Source organism: Myotis daubentonii, chromosome 3, assembly GCF_963259705.1.
Source record: "Myotis daubentonii chromosome 3, mMyoDau2.1, whole genome shotgun sequence".
Classification (NCBI taxonomy): Eukaryota; Metazoa; Chordata; class Mammalia; order Chiroptera; family Vespertilionidae; genus Myotis; species Myotis daubentonii.
Window position 1 is genome coordinate 53274219 of NC_081842.1, and position 18309 is coordinate 53292527.

Sequence of the window (18309 nt, forward strand, 5' to 3'; positions counted from 1 at the left end):
CCCTTGTTTTGCTTTGTGTGATCTGACTATAAAATAAAGCTTCAGCTTACAGGCTGTGTCACTGTTTCCTCATCCAGGCACAGTGATCTACCTGATCCGAACTATATTCTCTTGTGTGTCTTCTTTAATCCTTCACCGCCCCTCCTCAGGTTCACCACTGGCTGTGCTGGATGTGGCTCATCTACCATTCAGATTTATTATATTTTAAATATAAAGCCTAAAAATAATGAGTACAGCTATTTTTTTGAATTATGTTCGATCTAAAGTCTTTCAGGATAGTATCTCCAACACAGGTAAGTAAGGGGTATCTACTACTTTTATTTTTACTTAATTTTAATTTTCTGTTTCAAAGTAAATTACAGTTTACTTTCAATATTATTTTATATTGGTTTTAGGTATACAACATAATGGTTAGACAATCGTACTTTACAAAGTGTTCCCCCTGAAATTTCCAGTACCCACCTAGCACCATACATATTGACTATATTCCCCATACTGTACTTTTATATCCCTGTGAAAGAAGTGAAGGGATTAAGAGGTACAAATTGGTAGTTACAAAATAGTCTACTACTTTTACTGAAAAGGAAGAAAGCCCCAACTTTGGCTTCTGGTACAATAAACGTTTTAAGGTATGTCTTAAAGTATATCTGTAATTAGGAGAAAACAATGTAAACTTTTCATAGGTAATATGTCTATTTTTTCCCTCAAGTTTATTAGTATTAGTATTTCAGTATCTGTACTTCCTATTTCCTTATTTCTTTCTACCCTTGCCAAAATCATGTTTATTCTTTTTACTGTTTTTATCATCAAGTTATCTCAACTTTGCTTCTTCCCAAGATTTCATCCACTGATTTAAAACAGAATTTCTTAATTCTATTTTAACAATAACTTCCGGATTTATGAACTTACACTTCAATGACAAAATATTTCAGTCCTGAAAATCTTTATTTTTTCGATACAAGGCATGCTCTGTGTTAGGTATTTCTACTTATTTAGAACTCCATCTTCTCAAAATGCTTATTAGCACATTATTTTTGTCTTTATACTAATCACTGACACACACTATGATTTTTAAAATTTTGGAAGACTCAAAATTGCCAACAATAACAATGCAATGATCTAAACTACAATATTATGTGAGTAAAAAATAAGGACACCAAACAGTAGTAATGACCACTTGTCTTTGAATGGGTTAAAAAATAGTTAACATCTGTGAAGTTATTTTCTGCAAAGAGAGTAAGTCCCTGATTTCTATTTTGGAAGCAAACAAGCCCAATTTTAAAGTTACATATTAGTTATATTATTACACAAAATATGCAATATATGCAGTTGGGTTAATTAGCACTCCAGTAACAAATATAAAAACAAATTCAAATCAGCTGTTATCTAGAAGTTCATATCAAATGCAAAATGTAAACAAGTCAAAAAAGGAATGATGTCTACAAACATTACCGGTGGTATGGAGTGCTTGGTTCATCTATTTTCATTAAACCATAGTCTTTGTCTGCTGGATGATATGTCGCCAGGATGTTCATTTCATCCCACTTCTGGGATTTTTTACTAAAATTAAAAGAAAAAGAAAAAAACTGTTCCTCAAAGCAATAAAAGATAAAAAATGTGCACATCTAAAATTCACAAACATCTAAAAATACGTTTTTATTGATATTTAGAGAGAAAGGGACAGGGATAGAGAGATAGAAGCATTGATGAGATAGGAACAATATCGTAGGCTGCCTCCAGCACATACCCCTGTACTGGGTGGGGATAAAGCCCACAATCAGGGCATGTGCCCTGACCAGGCGACCTTTTAGTTCCTAGGTCGACACTCAACTGCTAAGCCATACTGACTGGGTTAAATTTCACAAATATCTAAATCCCACATTTCAGTTTCTAGTTGACTGCTAACTTCTATTTTTACAGCTACTTTACTAGAATAGAAACTGATTTAGGAAAAAAACTGTAAGTCATTAAAATAAAATCTTGGTAAATATTTTATAAAATACTTAGTGCCCACATATTAAAAACATATTATTCAGAATCTTCATCAGGCATTCAAAACACACTATGACATATTTAGTCTTCACCTGATCTACAAAATTAAAACAGTAAAAATTGAAATTTATACATTGTTTGATCTCAATAGTTAAGAATTTTTGATCTATATATTAGTAACAGTGTGATTAAAAATATCAAACAGGAATTTTTTTTGGCCTAATTTTTTCAGATATCCATGCTAATCAAAAGAATCAGGCTTGCTCTCCCTCCCAGGAGCACACCCACACGCTGCCCCCCTCCTTTTTTCCCCACAGGTATGCATCTCCTAAACTCTAAGGGACCCCATGAGGCTTGCAAACAGGGCAGCAATGGGCAGCTGCAGTTCATTACAGGCAAACTCCCTGAATCTATTCTCAAGGCCCTTGTTCTCTGAATTCTTAGTGAACCAAAGCAGCCTACCTAGGCTCATTTCCCCAGCCTTTGTTTCATTGTCACCAGCTTTAATAAACGATCTCTAACATTCAACCAAAAAATCAGAACATTAAACGATAGGGAAAAACTTTATTAATTTCATATACCACTAAATAAAGATTTAGGTTGCAAAAAAACAAAATTATAGCTCTATTTTTTAATCTAGAAAAATAAGGCTTTGGTCAGAAATGGAATACAGCAGTCCCCCTTTATCTCTGAGGGACACATTAGAATGCCTGAAATTGCAGATAATACTGAACCTTATATATACTATGCTCTTCCCTGTATATACATACTTATAATAAAGTTTAATTTATACTAATAAACTTGGCACAGTAAGAGATTAATAATAAAATAGCACAATTATAACAATATACTGTGATAAAAGTTATGTAAATGTGGTCTCTCTCAATATATTGTATTCATCACCTTTCTTGTGATGATGTGAGATGACAATGCCTACCTAATGAGATGAACTGAGGTGACGAATGTAGGCATTGTGATATAGCATTAGGCTACTATAAGGGTTGCTTGAACAAAAGCACTGTGATACCTGAACAGCTGATCTGATAACCAAATGGCTAGTAAGTGACTACAGGCAGGTAGTGTACTGGTATACAATGTGAATATGCTGGACAAAGGGACGATTCACACTGAGGTTTCATCATGGTACTTAGAATGGTGCACAATGAATTGTTGAGCATTTTTTTCAAGTCTCTTGGCCGTTTATTTGTATGCCCACTTTGGGCAAGTGTCTATTCAGGTCCTCTGCCCATTTTTAAATTAGATTGTTTTCCTTTTGTTAAGTTGTATGAGTACTTTATATATTTTGGAAATTAACCCATCAGATGTATCATTGGCAAATATGTTCTCCCAAACAGTGGGTTCCCTTTTCATTTTGATGCTGGTTTCTTTGGCTGTGCAGAAGCTTTTTCGTTTAATGTAGTCCATTTATTTATTTTTTCCTTTGTTTCTCTTGCCCTAGGTGATCTATAGGTGAAAATTCTGCTACAGGAGATGTCAGAGATTTTGCTGCCTACGTTTTCTTCTAGGATTTTTATGGTTTCACGACTTACATTTAAGTCTTTTATCCATTTTTAGTTTATTCTTGTGTATGGTGTAAGTTGGTGGTCTAGTTTAAATTTTTTTGCACATACCTGTCCAATTTTCCCAGCACCATTTATTGAAGAGACTCTCTTTACTCCCTTATATGCTCTTGCCTCATTTGTCAAATATTAATTGAGCATAATGGCTTGGGTCAATTTTTGGGTTCTCAGTTTTGTTCCATTGATCTATATGCCTATTCTTGTACCAGTGCCAGGCTGTTTTGATTAACAATGGCTTTGTAGTATAACTTGATACCATCTTTTGATACCTCCAACTTTGTTCTCCTATCTCAAGGTATCTGCAGCTGTTCAGGGTCTTTTTTTGTTGTTGTTCCATATACATTTTGGAGTATTTGTTCTAGATCTGTGAAATATGTCATTGGTATTTTAATAGGGATTGCATTGAATCTATAGATTTACATCACTTTGGATAGTATGGACATTTTAATAATGTTAACTCTTCCAATCCAAGAACGCGGTATATTCTTCCACTTGTTTGTAGCTTCCTCTCTTTTATCAGCGTCCAGTAATTTTTCGAGTACAGGTCTTTTACTTACCTGGTTAAATTAATTCCTATGTTTGCTTATTTATGTATTTATTTACTAGAGGCCCGGTGCACAAAATTTGTGCACGGGTAAGGTTCCTAAGCCTGGCTGGTGAATAGGGCCTTCCTTCATTCCGAGCTGCCCCCGACCCCCCACCCCCAGTGGGTCAGCGTACACCTAGCAATCTGGTAGAACTCCCCCAAGGACAATTTGCATATTAGCCTTTTATATATATATATAGAAGATTTGCAATAATAAAAGGGATTTTTTTTTCTTTTCTTTCTTTTTTTTTTTTTTTTTTTGGTTTCTCTTTCAGAGAGATCATTATTGGTGTATAAAAATGCCATTGATTTCTGGATATTAATTTTGTATCCTGCTACTTGGCCAAATGCGCTTATCAAGTCTAGTAGTTTTTTTTGGTGGGTTCTGTAGGGTTTTCCATGTGTAATATCATGTCATCTGTGAATAATGAGTTTTACTTCCTCCTTGACAATTTTAATGCCTTTTATCTTTTCTTCTTGTCTGACTGCTGTAGCTAGAACTTCCAGTGCTATGTTGAATAAGAGTGGTGAAAACAGACATCCCTGTCTTGTTCCTGTTCTTGAGAGAAATTATTATGCTAAGTGAAATAAGCCAGTCAGAGAAAGACAAATATCACATGACCTCCTTGACTATGATGTTGATTTCAACGTCACTAATCATCAGAAAAATGCAAATTAAAATGACAATGAGGTATCACCTCACACCTGACAGAAGGGCTACCATCAATAAATCAACAAACAAGTGCTGGTGAGATTGTGGAGAAAAAGGAACCCTAGTACACTGCTGGAGGGAATGCAGACTGGTACAGTCACTATGGAAAACAGTGTGTTTTCTCAAAAAATTAAAAAAGTGGAACTGCCATTTGATCCTGTGATCCCACTTCTAGGAATATATCCTAAGAAGCCTGAAACACCAATTAGAAAGAATGTATGCACCCCTACGTCCATAGCAGCATAATTTACAATAGCTAAGATCTGGAAACAGCCCAAGTGCCCATCAACAGACAAGTGTATAAAAAAGCTGTTGTACATTAACACAATGGAATACCATGCAGCTGTAAAAAAGGACCTCTTACTCTTTGAGATAGCATGGAGGGACCTGGAAATTATTATGCTAAGTGAAATAAGCCAGTCAGAGAAAGACAAGTATCACATGACCCCACTAATATGTGGAATCTAATAAATAACATAAATTGATTAATAAAATAGAACTAGAGGCATGGAAACATGGAACAGACTGATGAATCTCAGAGGGAAGGGTGGTGGTGGTGGGGTGGCAGGAAGAGATTAACCAAAGAACTTATGGCATATATGCATTACCCATGGACACAGACAATAGAGTGGTGAAAGCCTGTGGTGGGGTGGGAACTTTGTGGAGGGGAGCAACAGGGGAAAAAGGAGGGGAACATATGTAATACTCTCAACAATAAAGAGGAAAAAAAGAAATAAAAATAAAATTTATGAATTGTTTATTTCTGGAATTCATTTAATATTTTTGTTTTTAAAATTGTATTTTTCAATTGTGCTGTTTACATTCAATATTATTTTGTATTAGTGTCAAGTTAACAGCACAGTGGTTAGACTTTACAAAGCATTTCCCCCAGTATTTCCAGTACCCCTGTGGCGCCATACAGAGGCATTACAATATTCTTGACTATATCACTTATGCTGTACTTTACATTTCCATGGCTACTTTGTAACTACCAATTTGTATTTCTTTAAAACTTTTTTAAAATATATTTTTATTGGTTTCAGAGAAGGAGAGATAGAAACATCAATGATAAGAATCATTGATTGGCTGTCTCCTGCACACCAACCTGCTCGATCTCCTACTGGGGATCGAGCCCACAACCCAGGCATGTGCCCTTGCCCAGAATCAAACCCAGGACCCTTCAGTCCACAGGCCAATGCTCTAACCACTGAGCCAAGCTGAGTAGGGCCCAATTTGTATTTCTTAATCCCTTCAACTTTTTTCAGCCAGTCCCCTAACCGACTTACCCTCTGGCAACCATTAGTCTGCTCTCTGTATCTGAGTCTGTTTCTATTTTGTTTATTTTGCTCTTTAGACTCCACATGTAAGTGAAAGCATATGGTGTTTGTCTTTCTCTAATTGACTTATTTCACTATGCATAATACCCTCTAGGTCCATCCATGCTGTCTCAAATGGTAAGGTTTCATTCTTTTTTATTGTTAAGTTATATTCCATTGTATATATATCCACTTGTCTATTGATGAGTGCTTGGGTTGCTTCCATATCTTAGCTACTGTAAATAACATTGCAATAAACATAGGAATGCATATATTCTCTCAAATTAGTATTTTTGATTCCTTTGGATATATTCCCAGAAATGCAATTGCTGAGTCTCAAGGCAGTTCCAATTTTTTTTTTTTTAGGATCCTCCATACTGGTTTTCACAGTGGATGTACCAATCTGCATTCCCACTAAAAGGGGTCCCTTTTAACCCATCCTTGCCAGCACTTGTTTGCTGATTTACTGATGATAGCCATTCTGATAGGTGTGAGGTGGTATCTCACTGTGGTTTATATTTGCATTTCCCTGACGACTAGTGATGCTGAGCATCTTTTCATATGTCTATTGACCATCTGTATGTCCTCTTTGGAGAAGTGTCTATTCAGGGCCTCTGCCCATTTCTTAATTGGATTGGTTGCTTTTGGTGTTGTTATAGGAGTTCTTTTTTGTTGTTAATTCTCACCCAAGGATATTTTCCCATTGATTTTTAGACAGAGTGGAAGGGAGGAGGAAGAGACAGAGACATCAATGTGAGAGAGACACATCGATTGGTTGCCTCCCGTACATGCCCCAACCAGGGCTGGGATTGAGCCTGCAACCAAGGTATGTGTCGTTGATCAGAATCAAACCAGGGACCCTTCATTCATGGGCCAACTACGCCAAACTGGCTAGGGGGAGTTATATGAGCTCTTTATAAATTTTGGATATTAACCCCTCATCGGATGTACCATTGGCAATTATCTTCTATTCAGTAGGTTGTCTTTTCATTTTGTTGTTTCCTTTGCTGTGCAAAAATTTTTAAGTTTGATGCAGTCCCATTTGTTCATTTTTTCTTTTGTTTCCCTTGCCCAAGGATACATATCAAAAAAAAAAAAAATAGAGCTTCAAGAAATGTCTGAGATTTTACTGCCTGTTTTCTTCTAGGAGTTGTGTGGTTTCCATCTTATATTTAAGTCTTTAATCCATTTTGAGTTTATGTTTGCATATGGTATAAGGTGGTCTATTTTCATTTACTTTTTTTTTGGCATCTGTCTGTCCAATTTCTCCAACACCATTTATTGAATAGACTGTCTTTACCCCACTGTATGTTCTTGCCTCTTTTGTCATACATTAATTGACTATATAGGTATGGGTTTACTTCTGGGCTCTCAATTCTGTTTCATTGATCAATGTATCTGTTTTTATGCCAATACCATGCTGTTTTGATTACTATAGCCTTGTAGTATCATTTGATATCAGCTGGCATGATACCTCCAGCTTTGTTCTTTTTTCTTAGGATTGCTGTGGCTATTCAAGGTCTTTTGTGGTTCCACATAAATGTTTAAATTATTTGTTATAGTTATGTGAAAAACACCATTGGTATTTTGATAGGAATTTTGTTGAATCTATAGATTTCTTTGAGTAGTATGGACATTTTAATGATGTTCATTCTTCCTATTCAAGAGCACGGTATATGCTTCCATTTATTTGTATCTTCTTCAATGATTTTTGTCAGTGTCTTATAATTTCCTGAGTACAGGTCTTTTACTGTCTTGGTTAAATTTATTCCTGGGTATTTTACTTTTTTTGATGCAATTATAAATGGGATTGTTTTCTTAGTTTCCCTTTCTAATACTTCATTATTGATATACTAGAGGCCCGGTGCACAAAATTCGTGCACGGGTAGGGTCCCTAGGCCTGGCCGGCAATCAAGGCCGATCAGGGCCTCTGGCTGCTTGCCAGGGCCTTCCTTCCCCAGCTGCTGGCTGCTGGCCAGGGCTTTCTTTTGTTCTGTGCCACACCCTTGTGGTCAGCGCACGTCATAGTGAGCGATCAAACTCCCTAGGGGACACTTTGCATATTAGCCTTTTATATATATAGAAGATAAAGATGCAACCAAATTCTTAATATTAATTTTGTATCTGTTATTTTACTGAATTCATACATCAGTTTTAATAGCTTCCTGGTGGAACTTTAGGGCTTTCTGTATACAGTATTCATGTCATCTGCAAATACTGATATTTTTACTTCTTCCTTTCCAATTGGGATGCCTTTTATTTCTTCTTCTTGTCTAAGTGCTGTGGCTAGGACTTCCAATACTATGCTGAATAAGAATGGTGTCTTATTCCTGATCTTAAAGGAAATGCTTTTAGCTTTTCCCCACTGAGTACAATGTTAGCTGTGGGTCTGTCATATATGAATTTTATTATGTTGAACAGTGTTCCTTCTATTCCCACTTTGCTAAGAGTTTCCATAAACTAGAGGCCCAGTGCATGAAATTTGTGCACTGGTAAAGGTCCCTAGTGGCTGCCGGCCATCAGCCGGGGCCTCCCTCCCTTCCCCCGGCTGCCTGCCAGCACCAGGGTCTCCCTCACTTCCCCCCACCAGCCTGCTGCCTGGTCGAACTCCGGTTGAGGGGACAATTTGCATACTACACTTTTATTATATAAGATGGGTGCTGGATTTTGTCAATTTCTTTTTCTGAATCTAATGATATGATCATATGATTTTTGTCCTTCATTTTGTTTATGGGGTGCATCACCTTATTTGATTTGCAGATATTATACCAACCTTGCATTCCAGGAATAAATCCCACTTGATCATGGTATATAATCTTTTTAATGTATTGCTGAATTCAGCTTGTTAATATTTTGTTGAGGATTTTTACATCCTTGTTCATCAGGGATATTGGCCTATAATTTTTTTTTCTGTAATTTCCTTTTCTGGTTTTGGAATCAGGACAATACTGACCTCATAAAATGAGGTTGGGTGTCTTCCCTCCTGAATTTTTTGGAAAAGCTTGAGAAGGGTAAGTGTTAGTTTTTCTTTGAATGTTTGGTAAAATTCACTTGAGAAACCATCCAGGACTTTTGCTTGTTGAAAGTTTTTTGATTACTGCTTTGAATTTGTTGGTTGTAATCAGTCTGTTTTAGTCTTAGAAGACTGTATGTTTCTAGGAATTTACCCATTTCTCCCAGATTGTCAAATTTGTTAGCATATAGTTGTTCGCATCTATTTAATATATTTGGACTGCAGGTAATTTAAACTATGGAAAGCGAAACTGTGGACAAGGGGGAACTGCAAATAAGATAAATCTACTTAAGAGAAACAGAAATGCTTTGTAAGTACTTCATGAACACTTGTTATTATCCATTCAACAAAATATTTGCACAACTATTAAGATGTTCAATAATTAATGCCTTAATTACAAATCTTTACATACTCATTAAAAAGGACATCAAAGGTCTCTGTCAGCTGACATTTTGTCACATATACAGTTTATAAATTGGTTATATAATTTGAAAATAATACTACTTTAAAAAGAATCAATGTAGATTTTATTCAGATTCAAATCATACCTTCTGCATTTGGTCCATATTGTTGAAGTTTAAATGTAGATAATTTTAATGTTCCCAAATCTACTAATATCCTGATCCTGAAATGCTCTTGGAAAATTACATACTTAAACTTTAACATTATATTCACTTCACTATGCTCTGAGTCACCTTAAAAATTACATGCCTCCATTCATTGCAAGTAAGCCTGACTTTATGTTCTTTTGGTGCATTAACTCTAAGCAAAGAAATAAAATTTCTTCTTTTTTTTTAATAATATATTTTATTGATTTTTTACAGAGAGGAAGGGAGAGAGATAGTCAGAAACATCGATGAGAGAGAAAAATCGATCAGCCGCCTCCTGCACATCCCCCACTGGGGATGTGCCCGCAACCCAGGCACATGCCCTTGACCGGAATCAAACCCGGGACCCTTCAGTCCGCAGGCCGACGCTCTATCCACTGAGCCAAACCGGCTTCGGCTAAAATTTCTTCTTTAAAGAGCTTCTTTTATTCACTCAGCAAAGAACTGAATTTCCAACTCATCAAATTTAAATGTTGTTAGTATTAAAAAAAAACACTTGATTGAACTAGACTGAGTAAATACATCTTGCTTTATACTGATATTTTTAGATGCCAAGTTTCAGACTGTCTTATCAGTAATAGTTGGTCTTGTGGCAGGAAAAAAAAAACACAAAAAAATTTAACTGGGAGACAGATATTTAAGGTTCAAGTTCCAGTCATCTTTCACTAGTCCTGTGATTAGGGGCAAGCCCAGAAAACATCCTCTCTTGGGCTATATCAACTCCACATGGAAATTATAATAAAATGGAGTTTTAATAACAGCCTTTTTTACTATATAAAATTGTTGAATCAACTGAAATAATGCCAATGAAACCAAATTATAAAAGCACCTTATAAAATTATAAAAGCTCCTTATAAACATAAGGAGCTTTAAAGATCTTAAAATCTAAAGTTTTGGGGTAAAAATCCTGAAACCAGATCTCACTTAGCACCACAGAAAATGGTTTGAGATAAGGTATTCTGAAAACATAATTAAGTTGTTTTTGTACAGAATGTCTTCTACCTTTGCCCTCCAAGGCTCAATATTTAAGATCTGTCAAAGAATGAGGTTTCTAAAAAGCAATCAGCTTCCTATTTAACTAAATCTACAGCTTCAGACATTTTATTTTGCTAAACAGTTCCATTACCTACAGATTTCTGTAAATTTAAACAGCAAATGATTAGGTTTGCTCATGGTCATATTCTATAAAAGGAAACTTACAGTGGAAAGAGATACATTTCTCTAAAGATTGTTTTTTAAAAAATATTTTTATTGATTTCAGAGAGGAAGGAAGAGGGAGAGATAGAAACATCAATGATAAAAGAGCATCATTGATCGGCTGTCTCCTGCATGCCCCCTACTGGGGATTGAGCTCGCAACCCAGGCATGTGCCCTTGACCAGAATCGAACCCAGGACCCTTCAATCCACAGGCCGACGCTCTATCCACTGAGCCAAACCAGCTAGGGCTCTAAAGATTTTAGATAGAAATTATCAGAAAGCTTCTGATTAGAAGGATAATGAAAGAAAAGGATTCACGTTTTAAGAAAAGAAGATTAATTTTGTGAAGAAAGCAATTCTAAAGCAAAAAAGAAGGGAGACCCATGATCCAGTAACTAAATGTTCCCTCCTTGTAAGACAATGCCTCTGAAATGAGTTAAGTCAGAGTTAGAAGCAGAAAAGCACCGCTAAAAGTTGCATTAAACCTATGTAAATAGTCCCACTAAGATTTCCTATTAAGGATACTGTAAAAGAAAACTAGTACATCTCTATGTAAAGTTCAAAAGCAGGCAAAACTAAAATGTGTAGGGATATATAATTAAGTGATTACCATAAAAGTCAGGATAATGGTTATGATAGCAGGGAGGAGAAAGAGACTGGAAAGGACAGGAGGTATTTCTGAAGTAATGGAAATATTCTTTTTCTTGACCATGATGGTGGTTACAGAGACGTTTGTTTTATAACTTCTTAAGCTTCAAAATATACTTTTCTGTATGTATATGAAATATTTAAAAAGCAAACACATATTAACGACCTTGTTCATGCTTCCTAATCTCAAAGTAAAACAGGTTATTTCCTCAATGATGCTAACAATATTGAGTTAAAAATGACAATTTATTGTTATTACTGCTTAGGAGAGAAGAATGAAGATGGACCTTTGGAGTTTAAAAGGTATCTCTAATTGTGAGGGGGACACCAAAATACCTTGTAAACCTGCTTTGTGAGCCAATTATAGAAAAACTGTAGGACACAAGCAGAAATGTTTTCTTAAAATTAAGAATGAAATTTAAAAATTATAATCCCAGCACCTTAACCCATTAACAATTTTGATTTCTGCATACTTTCAACTGTGTATGATAAGAAAAAAACACATAAGCTTTCAGTATATATAAAATGATGCAACATTTATAAAATACATATACGTACTGATATAAAACCTATCAGTATATGTATTTTATCATAATAAGCTGCTTGTATTTTCTAGTATTTTACCTTTTTAAAAAATCTTTACCTGAGGATATATTTTTATTGATTTTAGAAAGAGGGGAAGGGGGAAGGAAGGAAGGGGAGGAGGGGGGGAGAGAGAGAAACATTGATATGAGAAACATTGATCAGTTGCCTCTTGTACTCACCCCAATTGGGGATCCAAACTGCAACCTAGGTATGTTTTTCAGTCTTTACCTTTTTAATAACTGCACTAATATTCAACAATAAACTCTTAACCTAATGTTAGATATTTAGATTAAATCCAAGGGTTTTGTATTTAAAATAAAACAGAAATGAACATTTTTGTGCATATTTTATTCCAGGATGTTTTTAGGATAATTTGCCAGGATAGGCATATCTGGATTAAATTTTATCAAGACCTTTATAGTTAACATTATGTTGCCATACAGCTTTTTTAAAAGAGAGGACTATTTGTAATGTCCCCAATAATTACTAAAACTTTGCCAGGATCAGATATTTGTATGTGTGTTTTCCACCTGAGCAGAATAAATCAGTATTTAAAGGCTGTTTTGTGTTTCTTTGCTTATTACCTAATAAGTAATATGAAAAAATATTTATTTTAGCCTCTTGTATGAATTGCTTAAATCCTTTGCCTACCTATTGGAACCCTCTTATAAATTTTAAGAGATTTAATCCATATTACACACAACCCAAGGTATTTAAATAAGGTATAAACCACATTATATGTAACCCAAATTTTTCCCAGTGTGTTTGCCGTTTAGTTTATGTTCCACTAGAAACAGAATTAAAGCTTTATATATTCAAAGCTTCACTCTACTTCAACACAATGCTAAGAAAAAAAGAAATCTTTAGAATTATTCAGAACCAAAGATGATAAAAGTATCTTGCAAACACAGGAATTTAAATAAAGACATAAAACAACAGGCTCCAAACAATGGTAGGACTTCCGAGGTGGAAAGTAGTGAAGTAGAAGAAACTGTTAGCAGAGTACACTGGATATAGAAATTAGCATCTCTAAAGTTTTGGCAGATTAAAATTAGTTGTAGAGCAACAAAACCCAAGGAGTAAAACTCGAGTTTAATCCCAACAGTATCAGGAACTATTCCTGTGACCTCCATTAGGTCTTTATCTCCACTTACAAAAAATAGGGGCACCACCACATGCACTGCAGATCTGCTGTGAGGGTAAGAGCACCTAACGGTTTCAGTTTCTTTCCTCACTCTGGCTGAGTAGTTTTCCTGCAGCCTAAATCTGGTCCAGAAAAAGTCACCACTCTCACTTTCACTTTGATAGCCCATATGATGCCATCTCAAAGACTTACTCATACTTCCTTATTGCTTGTGACTTGTTCCTTTGACAGTTTTAGCCACGCTTGGAGTGGGAAGCAGGATTTTGCTTCAGGGTGTTAAACTTTAATTGCACATTTCAAGAAATGGTTCTTTTAAATGAAGATTCAACTTATGTAGGGTGACAAAGTACAAGTCTTTGAAGCCTGACACCATTACTGAACTATTAAAGTAAGACTTAACAATAAAAGCAATTAGTAAATAAAACTCACTTTTGGAAAATTTTACTCAATGAGACTTTAATACATCCCTTTATAGGCAGAAAAAGACAAAGTTAAAGCACACTTATATGCCTGGCCAGTGCTGTTCAGTGGTTGAGCATCAACCTATGAACCAGGAGCTCAAGTTTTGATTCCCAGTCCCGGTACATGTCTGGGTTGCGGGCTTGATCCCCAGAGTGGGGTGTGCAGGAGGCAGCAGATCAATGATTATCTCTCATAACTGATGTTTCTACCTCTCTCTGAAATCAATATATTTTTTAAAAAGAAATTAATCCAAGCACATTTTTTTTCAAACATAATTTGCCTACATTACTAACCCAAGACTACTACAGAATTTGAATTGAACACAGTAATTCTGAGATGTGGGAAAAATTAGTATTTATGTTTATTTACTAAAATAAGAGTAACATTTGAAGTTGAGGTACTGGGTTAAATACTTTACATTTATTACCTCATTTAATAATTAAACTAGGCATGAATAAAATGAATAACTTATTGGCAGTCACAGAACAAATAAGTAGCAGACAGGATCCAAACCCAGGTAATCTAGTTCCTAATTAATTGATAGCCTACACACTTCTCATAGGATAGCATTAGTAATATTTAATATTAATACCATACTTTCAACAATTCCAAATGAACATTCTCATTTTAATATCTCTGAAAACAGAATATATCTTAAAATAGATGGCATCTTATAAATTGGCAGTACTTTTTTCTTTCTTGGTAGTACATAAAATCATGTTACAGCTTAGAATAAATGGTGTCTTGTTTTTGATGAAATGGACATACTTACTATATCTGTTACATTAGATCAGCGATTTTCAATCTTTTTCATCTCATGGCACACATTAATTACTAAAATTCTGCAGCACACCAAAAAATATATTTTTTTGCCCATCTGACAAAATAAAAAAGGTGTAATTTTGATTCATTCACACCAGATGGCTACTGTTTATGTTGGCTATTGTCATTTTTTTTTGTTTGACAATCTAAGGCAGTGGTTCTTAACCTTGGCTGCACATTAGAATCACCTGGAAATCTTTTTAAAATCCTGATTTCTGGGCCTTATCCTCTGGAAATTCTGTTTCTTTGTTACTAATGTTGTGGCCCCACCCCATAACAAAGAAACAGAATTTCCAGAGGATGAGGCCCAGAAATTAGGATTTTAAAAAGATTCCCAGGTGATTCTAATGTGCAGCCAAGGTTGAGAACCACTGATCTACGGGAAAAGAGGTCAGTGCCCCTGACTAAATAGTGCAGTATTGCATTATCTTAAAATTTTTTGTGACACACTGCCTGAAAATTGTTGCATTAGATCTTAATGAGTTATGTACTATATTCAAGGTATCCTGAAAGAATGGGAATTCCACAATCATAGGAGGTAACAGTAGAGTTCTAACTATTTGAACAGTGTGTTGCAATGTACTGAGATTTACCTATTCCTAATTACGTGGATCTGCAGAATCTATCCAATTTAATGGTAACTTGAAGAAATTAGTCATTGAAGATAATATTACAAATGCAAAGTATAAAGAGAATATTAATAACAGCAGAGAAATTAAAAAAAGATAATTTGACAAGAACTGTATAAAAAAATTCTAAAGACCATTCAAAATATGGCATTATAAGAACCTTACTTTAAGTGTATATTTAGCTTTGAGATATTATCCAATGATAATAGTACATGTGTAAATATTATAAATAAACACTTGGAAGCGTATTTGAAATTTTTCCTACTAAAAAGATGCACAATCAAAAAAATTTAAAGACTAATGGAATAAGACAACTCAATTCTGGCCTTTTAAAAAAATCCCTTGGTAAGGTTTCTTTTTGTTAAATAAAATGTTGTATTTAACAACTGATGGTGGTGGTAGTGGGAGGGAAGTGGTGTGTACAGAGAAAAAGGAAATTACCACTGCATTTTACATGATAAAGACACCAATAAAAAGTATGGTTGAGATTCTGTATTTGCAAATAAGGGTACTTGCTGAAATTCATCTGTAATTTCAAAATAAATATTCAGAGGCACTTTCCTCAGTCTCTCAAAGAGCAGGGAAAAATTTGAGTTGCCCAATGCACATTCCCAGCTGAGGGAAAACAAGGAGATGCTTTTACATTGTTTCAGCTCTCATACTGTAAGGGTCCTTTTGGCAGTATATGTAGTTCCATGTTATTTGCTTTTTGCTAGTGACTTTGCTGTTTAAACTGGCTCCCAGGTGTAGTGCTGAAGTGCTATCTAGTGTTTCCAAAAACAAGAAGGCTGTGATGTGCCTAAAGGAGAAAATATGTGTATTATATAAACTTCATTTAGACATGAGTGACAGTGCTGTTGGCCATGTGTTCAATGTTAATCAAACAATATATATTAAATAAGGTGTCATTAACAAAAACAAAATTTTTTAAAACTTATATAATGCTAGAGGCCCGATGCATGAAATTTGTGCAAGAGTAGGCCTTCACAGCTGCCTCAGCCCTCACAGTCCCTCGCAGCTGCAGCCGCCTCTCAGCCCTGACCCCTGCCCCACTGGTCATTCTGGAAGGTCGTTCTGCAGTCCGGTCTAATTAGCATATTAGCTCTTTATTATATAGGATTGGTGATTAAAATGTGACCATAGGCTTGCAGAAACTTAGCTTTGTATTTCACCTGGGAGCTATGATTCAGTATTCACTAACTTAGTGTTTGTGGTGACTTTATATAACACAACTACCGAAAATAACCAGAATTAACTTACATCCCTGGTTTTTTTATATTAACACATTTCGTACCGCTCAGGAGTTTTCTCGTGTTTCACGCGCCATCTGTTAAGGATCGCTCACGAGTGTTCTCGTTTTTCATGCCCATGGAAAAAGGAGTGAATCTAGATATTTATGTAAATTTTGTTTGGTCCCTCTTCATAGAGGAAAATGTTTTATGCAGTACCATACGCTAAAAAAGTACTAGGAACTTTGTTTGTTTTTGTAAATAAAAATGTTATAATTATTGAAAAACAACCTAAAGTGCATTATGATGATTTAAATAACGTGCAGTTTGCCCAAAAACGTGTGGTCCCTGGCGTATGTCTTAGAGATTTCTATGCGGTATGCAATGTGTTAATACTAGAGGCCTGGTGCATGAAATTTGTGCACTGGGGGGGGGGGGGGGTGACCCTCAGCCCAGCCTGTACCCTCTCCAATCTGGGACCCCTCGGAGGATGTACAACTGTCGGTTTAGGCCCAATCCCTGTGGAACCAGGCCTAAACTGGCAGTCGGACATCTCTCTCACAATCCGGGACCGCTAGCTCCCAACCACTTGCCTGCCTGCCTGCCTGATTGCCCCTAACAGCTTCTGCCTGCAAGCCTGATCACCCCCCCAACCACTCCCCTGCTAGTCTGATCGACACCTAACTGCTCCACGCCCCCAACTGCCTCCCCCTGCCAGCCTGATTGCCCCTAACTGCCCTCCCCTGTTGGCCTGGTCGCCCCTAACTACCCTCCCCTGCAGTCTTGGTTGCCCCCAACTGCCCTCCCCTGCCGGCCATCTTGTGCAAGGGCGTGATGGTCAATTTGCATCTTCCTCTTTATTATATAGGATGAGATTCGTTTGCCTTATACTCTGTTCCAACATTTAAAGTTAGACCACTACATTACACTTACTAGTTTCTGAATTTTAAGTGCATTGTAATTGAGTTATTTATTTTCAGTCCTTTTATATAAAAGGGGGAATATTGGTTGTATTAAAATTACACATTACAAAAAGTTTGTTTCAAATATGTTCAACTATACTTCTGTTTCAGCTCAAAGAGGCTCTCATAAAGTCACTAATATTGTTTGCATGAGCTGTGACATAAATACATAATAATGTATATTGTACAGCTGACCCTTGAACATTTGCGGGGGTTGAGGTGCCAACTCCCAAAAACTTTACTAATACCTTACTGTGACCAGAAGCCTTACTGATAACATAAACAGTATTTTGTATGTTATATGTATTACATACTGTATTCTTAACTTAAGCTAGAGAAAAGAAAATGTTAAGAAAATCCAAACTGGGCCCATGCAGTTCAAACCCATGTTGTTCAAAGGTCACTGTATTACCAATATAATCAGTTTCTCTGCTTTACTGCCATGTAACACTGATTATCACTTGGAACCGAACATCACGAACCTCAATGAATTAGGTAGCTCCTTTTAAAGACAAGACTATAACTCTCTAACTAGAAAAGCAATCAAAGTCACCCATCTTGTAAAAGGCTCCTTTGGAATGAAATCTGCCCTGATAGCAGCTCCTACAGAAGGAGTAGCTCTATGTAGGTGAGTCAGTCTCCTATAGTGACTTTCAAGGTAAAAAGATCTGGAGGTAACCCCAATTACGAGGCCAACCCATACATGGAGTGGGGCCATAGGATTTTATGGCAGATCAAAGTTGAGAATAGACGCTATCAGAGAAAAACAGAAGAAAATTATAAGCCACTTGGTAGCCAAACAAAAAGTTCACACTGATATCTA

The 18309-nt window shown here is 35.9% G+C and overlaps 1 protein-coding gene across 3 annotated transcripts in view; it reads right to left on the reverse strand.

Annotated features, from left to right (window-relative positions):
* Nucleotides 1–18309, reverse strand: part of PPP1R2 (protein phosphatase 1 regulatory inhibitor subunit 2) — a 33268-nt gene that overhangs the window by 12741 nt on the left and 2218 nt on the right. For all 3 annotated transcript variants that reach the window (XM_059687447.1, XM_059687449.1, XM_059687450.1), the window contains exon 2: nucleotides 1453–1560. In XM_059687447.1, the coding sequence (XP_059543430.1) occupies nucleotides 1453–1560 (108 nt within the window). The remainder of the gene's footprint in view (nucleotides 1–1452; nucleotides 1561–18309) is intronic.